Source organism: Canis lupus, chromosome 10 (genome assembly GCF_003254725.2).
Source record: "Canis lupus dingo isolate Sandy chromosome 10, ASM325472v2, whole genome shotgun sequence".
Lineage (NCBI taxonomy): Eukaryota > Metazoa > Chordata > Mammalia > Carnivora > Canidae > Canis > Canis lupus.
The window spans coordinates 1,442,367-1,456,204 of record NC_064252.1 but is presented as its reverse complement, the minus strand read 5'-3'; the positions used below and the strand labels follow the sequence as shown (position 1 = coordinate 1,456,204).

The 13,838-nt window shown below is 50.2% G+C and overlaps 1 protein-coding gene across 7 annotated transcripts in view; it reads left to right on the top strand.

The window, feature by feature from the left end:
• The window catches only part of MYO1A (myosin IA), a 34,585-nt gene that overhangs the window by 357 nt on the left and 20,390 nt on the right, over positions 1-13,838 (top strand). For 4 of the 7 annotated variants that reach the window (XR_007413676.1, XM_049115700.1, XM_049115704.1 and 1 more), the window contains exons 1-18: positions 969-1,108; positions 2,769-2,894; positions 3,028-3,143; positions 3,409-3,503; positions 3,705-3,809; positions 3,999-4,045; positions 4,196-4,259; positions 4,466-4,564; positions 6,550-6,653; positions 6,771-6,918; positions 7,404-7,522; positions 7,601-7,687; positions 9,648-9,713; positions 9,868-9,972; positions 12,353-12,415; positions 12,626-12,826; positions 12,996-13,222; positions 13,595-13,795. Coding sequence is in view for 6 of the 7 variants with exons in the window: in XM_049115700.1 (XP_048971657.1) it covers positions 2,781-2,894; positions 3,028-3,143; positions 3,409-3,503; positions 3,705-3,809; positions 3,999-4,045; positions 4,196-4,259; positions 4,466-4,564; positions 6,550-6,653; positions 6,771-6,918; positions 7,404-7,522; positions 7,601-7,687; positions 9,648-9,713; positions 9,868-9,972; positions 12,353-12,415; positions 12,626-12,826; positions 12,996-13,222; positions 13,595-13,795 (1,961 nt within the window). In the remaining variant the exon portion in view is untranslated. Of the gene's footprint in view, positions 1-968; positions 1,109-2,104; positions 2,254-2,768; positions 2,895-3,027; positions 3,144-3,408; positions 3,504-3,704; positions 3,810-3,998; positions 4,046-4,195; positions 4,260-4,465; positions 4,565-6,549; positions 6,654-6,770; positions 6,919-7,403; positions 7,523-7,600; positions 7,688-9,647; positions 9,714-9,867; positions 9,973-12,352; positions 12,416-12,625; positions 12,827-12,995; positions 13,223-13,594; positions 13,796-13,838 lie in introns of those variants that run through there. The other 3 variants (XM_049115703.1, XM_049115701.1, XM_049115702.1) reach the window with 2 other exon arrangements.

The following is a 13,838-nucleotide window of genomic DNA, read 5'->3' as shown; positions in this document are numbered from 1 at the left end:
ATACCAAGATTTGGGCTCAAAGCTGTGGCCAACTGAGGGTCAGGAAGCTGCATTCTGTTCCTGCCACATACTGTCTGTGGAACCTCTCTGAGCCTCAGTCTCTGCCGCTAATTTTCATTTTCAATGGAGTGAGTAGCTGCACTGCCTAGCTCACAGGGTGGTGTGATTCAGTGAGATGATACAGGTGGGAATCGGTGAGCTGACATCGATACAAATGCTGGGTGGTATTACTAACTATAGTGTTTGGGTCTGTTTGTGGGGGCTGACTCGTGGGGGGGGAGGGGAATTTGGGGATTTTATCTGCTTGGTTCCCCCAAGTAATGGTAATGTCATTAATACCCTCTGACTTGGGATCCCTGGGTGGCGCAGCGGTTTGGCACCTGCCTTTGGCCCAGGGCGCGATCCTGGAGACCCGGGATCGAATCCCACATCGGGCTCCTGGTGCATGGAGCCTGCTTCTCCCTCTGCCTGTGTCTCTGCCTCTCTCTCTCTCTCTCTGTGACTATCATAAAAACAAACAAACAAACAAAAAAACCCTCTGACTCCCAATGAGATAGGAAGGTTTGAGGCAAGTACTGTTTCTTTGCTAGGAAGACACCCCAGCCTACCTTCCTCTGACAACATTTCTGACTTTTTGGAAAAGCTTTCCCTTGGCTATAAATCCCACTCTTGCTCTTATTTCCAAATTTGGGGGGCAGTGGAGCAAGATGTCTACCTGAGCCCAGCCAAATACCCTTTCCTACCTAGAAGGGGTTTTCTCATGTCACCGAGCATCTCCCTCTGGGGCTTCAGGCCTGGGAAGGGTTAATCGAGCCACACCCTCAGCAGGAACAGCCTCGGACTTTGTGCTGAGCAGCCATCTCTGGCCTCTCCTGGCTTGATTGGCACAGGGAGCCTTGGTTGGAGGAGGCAGCACAGTGGAAGGTCAGAAGCGTGGACACTGGCGAGAGGAGGGAAACCCCTTTCCTGGCCTCTTGGACACCATGGACAGCTCCCATTAACGAGGATACCTCTCCATTCTCCGGGCCTTGAGACTCCTATGCCCCCTTCCTGTCAAATTGGGATTTCATTCACCATTCTCCAAGGGACACCCTAGCTCCGGTGTTGGGTGAGTCTTACCCTAACCTGTCACTGCTCTGCACATCTTGGGGTGCCCTATTCTGGGGACTGCTTCTTTTTCCCCTTCCCTCCCTCCAACCAATCACATTCCCACTCCCCTCAAATCCAAATCCAAATCCAAGGAAGATGGCTTCTTCCAGCCCTGCTTCTACTGCTCACCATTGCCTGCCCCGTTACTTAAGAACTTAACTTTTATTTTTTAATCTGAAAAATGTGGGATGATAATAATAACTACTTCAAGGGAATATTGTTTGTAAGCATCAAATGAATTCATATATGTAGTGTTTAGAGCCTTGCCTGGCCCATGGTACCTGATTGTCAGAGATTGCTATTGTCACTATTCTTTTTTTTTTTTTTTTAAAGATTTTATTTATTCATGAGAGACACACACACAGAGAGGCAGAGACGCAGGCAGAGGGAGAAGCAGGCCCCGTGCAGGGAGCCTGATGCGGGACTCGATCCGGGGACTCCAGGACCATGCCCTGAACCAGAAGCAGACGCCTAACCACTGAGCCACCCGGGCGTCCCTATTGTCACTATTCTTATTGCTCTTAGTTTTGTCCTTCCAAGAAGTGACAAGTGCTCTCATTTTCTGGAACTTGGGGAAAGCAGAGTGAAGGCTGAAAGTAGCCAGTGTTCCCCTCTTGCCCCACCTTCCATTTCTTCTTCCCTCCCCTCCCCCGCCAGGTTTAGCATTGCTGGAGACTGGAAGGATGTGGCTTTTTTATTTCTCTTAGGGAGTAGCCCTGACCATTGTACTAATGATTCTGTTCTGCACCAGGCCACCCCACCTACTCAGTCCCACAGGAAAGACTGAGGGGGGCTGGGCTTCCTCTAGAGGTTACAACTGCCATGTGCCCACTGCATGGGGACTGAGCCTCACAATGACTCTGCTCCTCCTAGCCCACTCCCACCAGCTACTAAAAAGCTAGGTGTGTCCCTGTGGGGCAAAGTCCATGCCGGAAGGTTACAGCAATGGGTGTAAAAGCTGGAGATGGAAAAACAGGGACAGACATATAGGCATATACAGAGATCGTGACAGCTACTTGATGTTGGAGAAACCAACCTAATGTTTGTTTAGGATATTCTAATCTTTTTTAAAAAATATATTTTATTATTTATTTGAGAGAGAATGTACGTGAGCAGGGAGGAGGGGCAGAGGGAGAGGGACAAGTAAACTCCTTGCTAAGCAGGGGGCTGGACATGGGGCTCGTCCCAGGACCCTGGGACTCATAGACCTGAGCTGCAGGCAGATGCTCCATTTAATTATTTTTTAAGATTTACTTATTTATTCATGAGAGACAGAGAGAGGCAGAGACACAGGCAGAGGGAGAAGTAGGCTCCCTGCAGGAGCCTGATGTGACACTTGATCCCAGGACCCCGGGATCATGAGCTGAGCCAAAGGCAGACGCTCAACCACCGAGCCACCCAGGCGCCCCAAGGAGCAGGAGATTCTCCTCACTGGAGGAGAGTTTCCACAACTTCCCACAGCTAGCTTGGGCTAGTCCAGAGTCCACCTTGGGTTGAGGACTCTCTAGGGCTAAGAGTTGGAGAGGAAGGCTCTTAGGTCCTTCTGCCCACTTCCCCCCACACAGCTACTGGCCCCTAAAGCTGAGGAGACTTCAGCAAACTGATTCCTCTATTCTCAGGATCCTCTGGCCATGAATCTCCTGGAAGGCTCTGTGGGGGTGGAGGACCTTGTGCTCCTGGAACCCCTAGAACAGGAGCCTCTGCTCAAGAACCTCCAGCTGCGCTATGAAAGCAAGGAGATTTATGTGAGTGCATCTGGGTGCCCCTGGCTGGGGGTGTGTGGCCAGAGAGTTCATGGGCTCCTATCCCTTCCTCCCCCTCCAAACACCCCCTACCCCCCCACCCCTGCTCATTCTCTTTACCTTTTTTTGGCTCTAGACCTACATTGGGAATGTGTTGATCTCAGTGAATCCCTACCAACAACTGCCCATCTATGGCCCGGAGTTCATTGCCAAATACCAGGACTATACCTTCTATGAGCTGAAGCCCCATATGTATGTAAAGTGGCCAAGGGAAGGCTGACCGGGCCCCAGCTTCCTGACAGCGACACACCCTAGTTTCCTTCATCCTTTCTCCTGAGGGGGGGCTCTCCAGCCTCCCCCTTCCCCCCTGGCCCCAGGAAGCCCCTTTCCTAGACCTACCACTGCCTCAGTCTAGTCCAAGTGAGGAGGGAGGATGACTCTGGGGGCTGGAGATGGAGTGAAAGCTGGTGTCTTAGATTAACCCCACCTTGGTCATCACCTGCTTCCTCCACCCAAGCTACGCTTTGGCAAATGTGGCATACCAGTCGCTGAGGGACCGAGACCGAGACCAGTGCATCCTCATCACAGGCGAAAGCGGAGCTGGCAAGACCGGTGAGGCGCCTGGCTAGGGGAGGCTGTGCAATCCCTGCTAGAACTACTCCCTCTTCTCTTTCTCTTTCCAAGCCAGGCCTGGTCCTGCCCCACCCCAGAAATTCCTTCTCGGCTTGTCTGATCCTGAGGGCTGTGAGGTGCGGGACTTAAGGGGCATTAAGGAGGGTGGTGGGGATCCATGTGAAGGTTTCTCTTTCACAGAGGCTAGTAAGCTGGTGATGTCTTACGTGGCGGCTGTCTGTGGGAAAGGGGAGCAGGTGAACTCCGTGAAGGAACAGCTGCTTCAGTCAAACCCGGTGCTGGAGGGTGAGGATTCCAGTCTCTCTTGTGCACCCCAGCCCTACCCTACTGGCCCCAGAGACACTCAGCCCTGTTCTCATTCTGCCTGGAAAATCTGAGACTGGCATGATGGCTAGAAGACCTTCCTCCTTCCCCTTCTCCAGAGCCCCCCTCTCCCCTCCGATCTCCTCACCTCCCCTCTCTCCATCTCTGCAGCTTTTGGCAATGCCAAGACCATTCGCAACAACAACTCCTCTCGATTTGTGAGTGATCATCTCCCTGGCCTGAGAGGAGAGGGTGTGGGGGCTTGAGAAGGAGGGATATGGCACAGACCCTGCCGGACAGGGTGGTGAGCAGAGGAAGAAGCAAGGTCTCTCTCTCTTTCTCTCTCTCTCTCTCTCTCACCTCTGAAGGGAAAATACATGGATGTTGAGTTTGACTTCAAGGGATCCCCCCTCGGTGGTGTCATCACAAACTGTATGTGTCTCCCCATGCTGCCAACCACCTCTCTCGCCTCCCTGGCCCACAGTTCCCTCTTTGCCCATTTGCTATCGTGGGAAGGAACAGTAGGCTGGCAGGAGACTGCCCAGGCACGGGGGATGCCAGCGCCGAGGGCAGACTTGGAGGGAAGCGGTGGCGTCCCCCCGTTCCTCAGGATGCTATTTTCTAACCCCTTCTGCCAGATCTGCTTGAGAAATCCCGAGTGGTGAAGCAGCTCAAAGGAGAAAGGAACTTCCACATCTTCTATCAGCTACTGGCCGGAGCGGATGCACACCTGCTGAGTATGTGCCTGTCCCAGACACACAACAGAAGAGCCCCAACCTCCGTTCAGTCCCTAGAGCCTTGGGCCCCTCTGGGTCCCTGCAGCCCTCATTCCTCTTCCTGCGCTCCTCACTCAGCATCTCATCTGCTCATTGTTGGGAACAATCCCCTGACCTCTGTGTTCTCTTCTTTTTCGGGGATTGTATTGCTAGGAAGAAGCCTTCTTGCCTCTTGACCTCCTCTTACTCCTCTCTCCTGCTTGGGTTCCTCTTTCCCCAGGCTGGCTTTAAAAGCAGAACACTTATTTCCATTTTTCATTCTTTCCTACCTTCAATTTAAGGGACTTTTTTGATAGCTCAGCAGAAAATCATGCAGGATATTATAAGTGGTCAGGAACTTTTGATGAGCTGGAGTTGAAGTTGTTCTGGGTCTACCTCCACCTCATCCAGGCCCTGGCCCTGGTTTACTCTTCTTAGATGGTTTTATGGGGGTTCCATTTATTCATTCATCAAACATCTCTTGAACACTTACTGTGATGGAACATTGTGCTAGTCTCTAGCGATTCAGAAGTGAATATGACATGGACCGTGTCCTCGAGAACTTGTGGTCTTCCAGGGATGGCAGATGTGTGAGCAGAAACACTGCAAAATACAGTGTGATCGAGTGCCAACAGGTCTGTGCAGGTGGCTATGGGAGGGGAAGTCACGGAACACTCTGCTTGTCCCAGGGAGCCCTGGATCCTCGATGGGCCCAAGGTGGCTCTGGGTGGGCATCACTGCAGAGTCTGGTGGGACTTCAGGCCTTGCCAGAGTTTGCCTCCCAATCCTGCCTCTAGCTGTGAGCACTGTGGGTATCTGGCCCCAAGGACCTGTCGATTTGGCTTCTGGTTGTTTTCTGCTGGACTTGTATCTATCTCCTTTCCCTTCCTGGGGATTTCCGTGGTTTGAGAGCCCCTGCAGGTCTCATTATTCCTTCCTGGCTCAGTGGTCTTGGTTGTGTTCAGTGTGTCTGAATCATAGGCACTAGTACCTTGTTCTGGTTGATTCTGTTACCCATTGATGTAAGCTAAGTCTGGCTGGGACCTCCCTTGTGTCATCATCCCTTTCTGACTCATTCTTTGTCCAGATACCTCTCTTTAGTAGGTTCCTGTTTCAAAATTTGTGTTTCTGGGGAAGCTGCCATTAAACTGTAGTTTGAGGGATATTCCCTGATTCTCAGATCATTTGAATAACAGATAATTGATATCCTTCAAGCTCCATGCTTAACCTATTCCTTCCCATCTCAGGTGAACAGCTTTGACTGTTCCCTTGATTAAAAAGAAAGAAGTTTGTACATGCCAGGCAGGCACACAGAGTATGAAGATTAAAATGTCCCAATGCTCAAGTTGTTCATTTGTGGGAGAGACGGAAAAAAACAAAAACCTAGCCCATGTGTTATGGGTTGGGATAGAGATCCACCATGGGGATCACAAGAGAACGGCTCAGCCCCACAACGTCAGAGAAAATCTTCCAGAAGAGGGGTCAGGATTGGGGAACATAGCATCTGCCTTTTGTTGGCGCTTAGTGAACAAATAATGAATGAGCTAACTCTGGCCAACGGTAAGATGTTGAGGCTGGATAGGAGATATGCGCCCGCCCTTCTTTCCTCACCTTTGTCCTCTCAGAGCCTCTGAGAACTGAGCAGGGTGGAGAGTTTGCTTATTTATTTTTATTGTTTAGAAACTGAAGGTGGGAAGAAGAGTGGAATGAGTCTTTTCTTTCATAAAAGTCGGAAGAAAACCCCAACAATTAAGAACATGCAAACCCTAAATACTGCTTAAAAATTTAGTCTATTATTGTGGAAACTAATGATCCCCACACAAAGGAGGCTGGGGCAGAGCCTAAAACGAAAATGGTTCCTTTGAATGAGCAAGTAAACCAAGCCAGGGCAGGGGCTGTGAGCGTCAAGGCCAGAGGACTCCTGAGAGCTCCGAGTACTAACCTTCTCCTCACACTGGCCCTCCCAGCGGCTCTAAAGCTCGAGCGAGACACAAGTGGCTATGCCTACCTAAACCAGAAAGTGTCCAGAGTTGACGGCATGGACGACGCTGCCAACTTCAAGGCTGTACAGGTGGGTGCCTGGGGTGGGCCCTTAGGCTGTCCCCGGAGCCCAGGATTTGGCTTTGAGAAGGGAGGCGTTGAGCTGGCACCGCACAGTTCAGCTTCTGATTTCTGCTCTGTCCTCAAGAGTGCGATGACGGTGATTGGGTTCTCGGAGGAGGAGATTCAGCGGGTGCTAGAGGTGACGGCCCTGGTGCTGAAGCTCGGGAATGTGGAGCTGGCAGACGAGTTCCAGGCCAATGGCGTGTCAGCCAGTAGCATCCGGGATGGGAAAGGTCTGTACCGCCCTGCTGGTACCTGTCTCCTGCAACACCAGGTGGCTCCTTGAAGCTCCTACTACAATTTCTATTTTTTCACCATCTCCTGTGTAACTGACTTCACTCCCATTCGGTGTCACTCAGCCTGTTCCTGAGTTCTTCCCCAAACACACTCATGGAGAATCCCCAGGGAGGCATTTGGGAATGAGGTTATGAAGTTTGATAGACCTACATTCTGGGACCTCTCTGAGTCTCCCTGGAGTCTTTGCAAAGAACCTCAGGAGATTCTCCTCGTAAAGCAGATAATGCACTCAGTGTCCAGAGCTCCCTCTCTCTTCTCCTCCTCAGAGATTTCTCCTGGGCCATGCTCTGGATGGGCTGTAAGGACATTCTCAGCAAGACCCAGGGGCACTTGTCTCCCAGCAGTGTCATGTCTCAGCCCCCCTCCCTCTCTGGGAGGGAATCCCTTTTCCAGGCCATGCTGTATTTCCTCCCCACCCCAGGTATTCAGGAGATTGGGGAAATGGTGGGTTTGAATTCAGAGGAACTAGAGAAAGCTTTGTGCTCAAGGACCATGAAAACAGCCAAAGAGAAGGTAGTCACTGCCCTGAATGTCATCCAGGTAAGGTCCCTATGGGAGGAGGGTGATTTGGGGACCCTTCTGTGGCTGCCATCCTAATGAGCTGGCTCTGCCCTGCAGGCTCAGTACGCTCGCGATGCTCTGGCTAAGAACATCTACAGCCGCCTTTTCAATTGGATAGTGAATCGAATTAATGAGAGTATCAAGGTAAGAGATTACTCTCCTCCCTCCTGTCTGCCTCACCTTTCTTGCCCTGGTCACCACTCCCATACTTTGGGTTCTGAGATGAACAGAGTAAGAAGGATGAATGGTAGGATACAGTTCCTCCCAATAGTGCATTGTTGTGGAAACATCTCTGGTTTTTTGAGTTTGACTCTCTGGATCCCCTACTTACCAGCTGTGTGGCCTTTCAGTTTCACAGAGATTCTGAGCCTCAGTTTCCTGATTTGGAAAATTGGACACTAATGCCTACCTGTTTCACAGGGCTTAGTGAGGATCAGATGAGGATCAGATATCAGAAATTCCACACCCAGATATATATTTAAGATATATATCTAAGAGATTTGAAAACAGGTGTCCACTTAAAAACCGTACCCATGGGGATCCCTGGGTGGCTCAGCGGTTTAGCACCTGCCTTTGGCCCAGGGCACGATCCTGGAGTCCCAGGATTGAGTCCCACGTCGGGTTCCTGGCATGGAGCCTGCTTCTCCCTCCTCCTGTGTCTCTGCCTCTCTCTCTCTCTCTCTCATCAATCAATCAATCAATCTTAAAAAAAAAAAAAAAAACAGGGATCCCTGGGTGGCGCAGCGGTTTGGCACCTGCCTTTGGCCCAGGGCGCGATCCTGGAGACCCGGGATCGAATCCCACATCGGGCTCCTGGTGCATGGAGCCTGCTTCTCCCTCTGCCTATGTCTCTGCCTCTCTCTCTCTCTCTCTCTCTCTGTGTGACTATCATAAATAAAAAAAAAAAAAACAGTACCCAAAAGTTCATAGAGGCATTATTCATACTAGCCAAAAAGTGGAAATGACTCAAATGTCCATCCGTTGATGATAGATAAACAAAATGTGGTATATTCATATAATGGGATATTATCTGGCCATAAAAAGGAAAGAAGTACTAATTCATCCTCAACATGGATAAACCTTGAAAACATACAAGGAGGAGAAGCCAGACACAGGGCACATATTGGATGATTCCATTTATATAAAATGTCCGAATAGACAAATCCATGGAGATTAGGAATAGATTTATGGTTAGCAGGGACTTAGGGGATGGGAAGTTGGAGTGACTACTAATGGGTATGGGTATAAGATTTCTTTTTCTTTTTTTGGGGGGGGTATAAGATTTTTTGGGGGGATGATGAAAATGCTCTGGAATTAGGTAGTGGTGATGGTCATACACCTTTTGAATATACCAGAAAAACTCACTGAAGTATATACCTTTAAAAGTAAATTTTATGGAATGTGAATTGGATCAAAATAGAGCTATTGTTCAAAAATTCTGTACATGAAAATGCCATCAATTCAGAAGCTATTACTGAAAGGCAGCAGGAGAAAATAGGATTTGAATCTAGGTTTGGGTAAACACTTAGCCCTCTTGAAATTTGATTTGTTCATCTGTAAAATGGGAATAATCACACCTTACGGGTTATCGTGAGGTTTAATGAAGTAAGAGCATAGAATTTTTTGTAAAATGCTCTACAAATCTAAGAGATGATTATTTTCCTGAGAGGATCTTAATGTCTTCCTGACTCCCACCCTTGGGAGCACCAGCCTGGAATCTGTTCATATCTCCCTTCTCCCTTCCTTTGCTTGTCCTCTAGCAGGAAGGAAGAATAAAATCACAACATTTCTTTCCCAGCATGGTCAATCTCTCTCTCTCTCTCTTTAAAGATTTTATTTATATATTCATTAGAGATACACACAGAGAGAGAGGCAGAGACATAGGCAGAGAGAAACAGGCTCCCTCCAGGGAGCCTGATGTAGAACTTGATCCCGGGGTCCCTGAGCCAAAGGCAGACGCTCAACCACTGAGCCACCCAGGTGTCCCCCAGCATGGTCAATCTCACTCGAGTTTGCCTTCTGCTCCAATCACCTCCCTCCAGATGGCCCTGGCCTGGTGTACAGAGGAGGCCCATCCTTAGAGTTATCTTTTCCTTCCCTTCAGGTGGGCGTTGGGGAGAAGAAGAAGGTAATGGGGGTCCTGGATATCTATGGCTTCGAAATTTTAGAGGTGAGAGAGCTTCACCCAATTGCAACACCCTGCTCCCCTGGGCTTGGAATGTGTAGACTCAAAGGGGGTGGTTTGAGAGAGGGGAGGTGTAAGGCCGAGAGGGAAGGGTCTTGGGCTGAGCTGCTCCCTCTCTGCACTGGGTCCCTTCCCTCAGGATAATAGCTTTGAGCAGTTTGTGATCAACTACTGCAATGAGAAGCTGCAGCAGGTGTTCATCGAGATGACGCTGAAAGAGGAGCAAGAGGAATATGAGAGAGAGGTACGCTGAGCCTTCCCCCACTTACCTTCTTGGAAATTACTTCTGGGCATGTGCCAGATCTGTCCTTTCCTCCATCACAATTTCCTCTCACTTGTCCCCAGATGGGAACACAAAGGACAAAAAGTTTCCCTTGCACAGGTGAACAACAGTCTAGCATTACCCAGAAGCCCTGGTTGTTTTTATTTTTTTAAAGATTTTATTTATTTATTCATGAGAGACAGAAATAGAGGCAGAGACACAGGCAGAGGGAGAGGCAGGCTCCCTATGGGGAGCCCGATGCGGGACCCAATCCCGGATCCCCGGGATCACAGCTTGAGCCAAAGGCTCAACCATCAAGCCACCCAGGCGTCCTGAAGTCCTGGTTTTTATTCTCCATCCCCCAGTCCCCCTGCTCCTCTCCTCCACCCCCTGTAGGCCACGCAAAGAAGGGTCACACTGATGGAAGGGTGTGTGTGGGGAGACCTCACAAGGGTAAGGTGACAGCTGTGCGTGGCCTGCGGCACGCTGTGAGCCAGATTTAGCAGGGACATTTCTCTTGGCCTTGTCACCCTACCACATCCCTCTCGGTGCTTTTCTCTAATGTTACAGAATTCTTTGTCTCCTCGAGCCCTGGCTGATGTCAGCGTCCCCTCTTGTAGCACCCTGATCCCAGACTTCCTCCTCAGACGTGCCCCGTGGCTCAACATTTCCACACTCCTTCCCTGGTTCGCGAGGACCTTTGTTTTCTATGGCTAGGTGTTAGAAAAGCTATCTAATTGAGCTAATCCACCCCAAAGTGTGAACAGCTGAAGTCTCTCATCAAAACCCTCCTAGGGATGGCTGCCTGTGAGCCTTCAGAAATTTCCTGTGCAGAATTTCAGACAGCGTGGTCACGATGCGGGGGAAAGGGTTTTCTTTAGTTGTGTTGTATCTTTTAATTTTAAAAATTTAAACGATCAGATACAGAATACATTCCTATACTTCCAAATTCAAAAAGCTGGGGCAACTGGGTGGCTCAGGGGTTGAGCATCTGGCTTCATTCAGCTCAGGGTGTGACCCTGGGGTCCTGGAATCGAGTCCTGCATCAGGCTTCCTGCATGGCACCTGCTTCTCCCTCTGCCTGTGTCTCTGCCTCTTTTTTCCTTTCTTTTTAAGATTTCATTTATTTATTCATAAGAGGCACAGAGAGAGAGAGAGAGAGAGAGAGAGAGAGAGAGAGATAGGGGCAGAGACACAGGCAGAGGGAGAAGGAGGCTCCATGCAGGGAGCCCAATGCAGGACCTAATTCCGGGTCTCCGGGATCCTGCCCTGAGCCGAAGGCAGCGCTATGCCGCTGAGCCACCCAGGCTGCCCTGTGTCTCTGCCTCTTGATGTCTCTCATGAATAAATAAATAAAATCTAAAAAAAAAAAAAAAAAAAAAAAAAAAAAGGAGACGAAGCACCTTAACGAACTGAGCCACCCAGGTGCCCCCATTCTTTTTTTTTTTTTTTTAATACATCTGAGGTTAGGCTGCTAGGATTTTTTTTAAATTTTATTTATTTATTCATAGAGACACACACAGAGAGAGAGGCAGAGACACAGGTAGAGGGAGAAGCGGGCTCAAGCAGGGAGCCCAATGTGGGACTCGATCCCGGGTCTCCAGGATCATGTCCCGGGCTGCAGGCGGCACTAAACCACTGCACCACTGGGGCTGCCCAGGTGCCCCTATTCTTGCTGTTTCTTTTTTTTTTTCTTAAACTATACAATCCCAAAGTATCAGGTGGATTAGTGGCTCTTAAACTGTGTCCTGTGCCAGTAGCATCAGCAACCCCTCTTAGGAAGGCAGATTCCTGGGCTCTGTCCCAGACATGCTAAATCAGAAACCCTGCAGGTGGGGCCCAGCAGTCTGTTTTCCCAAGCTCCCCAGATAAGTGTGATGCAAGTGGGAGTAGCACTGATGTAGGTCTTTGAAGATGTATCAAGTTAGGTGTGTTGTTTGATGAAGTTGGCTCATGTGCTTTGGTTTTATAGGTCATTGCAAGAGCAGTGCAGTCATTTGATCTTGCACATACTCAGGGACCCTTCCCTCCTCCCACACTGGGGTAATCCCTATCCTAGCCTTCACTCAACGTGTTACACTTCCCTCTCCACACCACAGCACCTACAGGGCTCTCTGCAGCATCTCCCACTCCCTCACAGCTGCTTTGGGTCCTCCCATGAGTCTATCCACTCACCTCACCAATTCTCCACCAACGTAGAAGGGATGGGAACCTAAACAGAAACCACACCAAGCACCCCTCTTAACTATAGGATTTTTCTGAGCCCTTTGTGGGGTGGGTGAAAGGAAGCCTGAGTCCCATGAGGTCTTCGAAGACTTGTCTTGGACCTGCTCCTGTAACCTGTCATGTCTCTTCTTGCCAGGGCATACCATGGACAAAGGTGGACTACTTTGATAATGGCATTATCTGCAACCTCATTGAGCATGTGAGTTACCCTTCTCTCATCTCTGAGACCTACTTCCTCTTCCAGAAACTGCCTGAATATCCTTGCCCTGTCTCTCCCATCCTCTTCCACTGCTCCACTTGGTAAGGATGGTAAGGAGGACAAAGGATGAGGTGCAGTGGGGCGGCAGTGAAGATGTGGACATATTGGAGAACCTGGCCTACGTTGGGCTGATCTTGTTTCCCTGACCAGAATCAGCGAGGCATCCTGGCCATGTTGGATGAGGAGTGCCTACGGCCTGGGGTGGTCAGTGACTCCACCTTCTTAGCAAAGCTGAACCAGCTTTTCTCCAAGCATGATCACTATGAGAGCAAAGTCACCCAGAATGCCCAGCGCCAGTATGACCACACCATGGGCCTCAGCTGCTTCCGCATCTGCCACTATGCGGGCAAGGTGACACAGCAGGGCTGGAGGGTAGAGACTAGGGCTGGACATGAGTGGAAGGCAATGGGGGAAGAAACTGCTGGGAGATGATATTTGGGAATTCTTCATGATGAGACTGGGAGCACCAAGTGCTGGGACAAGGTCATGGGCCTCCAGACCAATAGCTGTTCCTCTACAGGTGACTTACAATGTGAACAGCTTCATTGATAAGAACAATGACCTACTCTTCCGGGACTTGTCCCAGGCCATGTGGAAGGCCCAGCACCCCCTCCTTCGGTCCTTGTTCCCTGAGGGAGATCCCAAGCAGGCATCTCTCAAGCGCCCCCCAACTGCTGGGGCCCAGTTCAAGAGTTCTGTGGCTATACTCATGAAGAACCTGTATTCCAAAAACCCCAACTACATCAGGTGACATGCTGGGCATATAGGGACATGACATGCAGCATACACGATGGCACATGCAGTATCCGTGCGCTATAGAATTTGTCCATTGCAGCAGGGGTGGGATGGTCTCTGGAAAAGCCTCATCAGAGGCCCTTTCCTCATAAAATATAAAGCCAGATAAGTTGCTGAGAGTCCTATAGCAGGGAGAGCATCAGACTTTGGTAGGGACCATGCATGCTATAGTGAGCGAAGCTCAGAAGGCCAGTGTGTTCACTTCCTCTGAAAATTTTTCTACTAAGGGGAATATGTGCAGAATAGGGTTCCAGAGACCAGGATGGGTCATGCTTGCAAAGGTGAAGCTCCTGAGGCCTGTGCCTTGCACCCTTCTACCCCAAGGTGTATAAAGCCCAATGAACATCAGCAGCGAGGTCAGTTCTCCTGGGATCTGGTGGCCATCCAGACTCAGTACCTGGGACTGCTAGAAAATGTGCGGGTGCGACGGGCGGGCTACGCCTACCGCCAGAGGTACGAGCCCTTCCTGGAACGGTACCGACTGCTGAGCCGGAGCACATGGCCTCGCTGGAATGGGGGAGACCGGTAAGGCCCCTGGGGAAGACTGGGGAGCAGGGAAGGGCAGGGC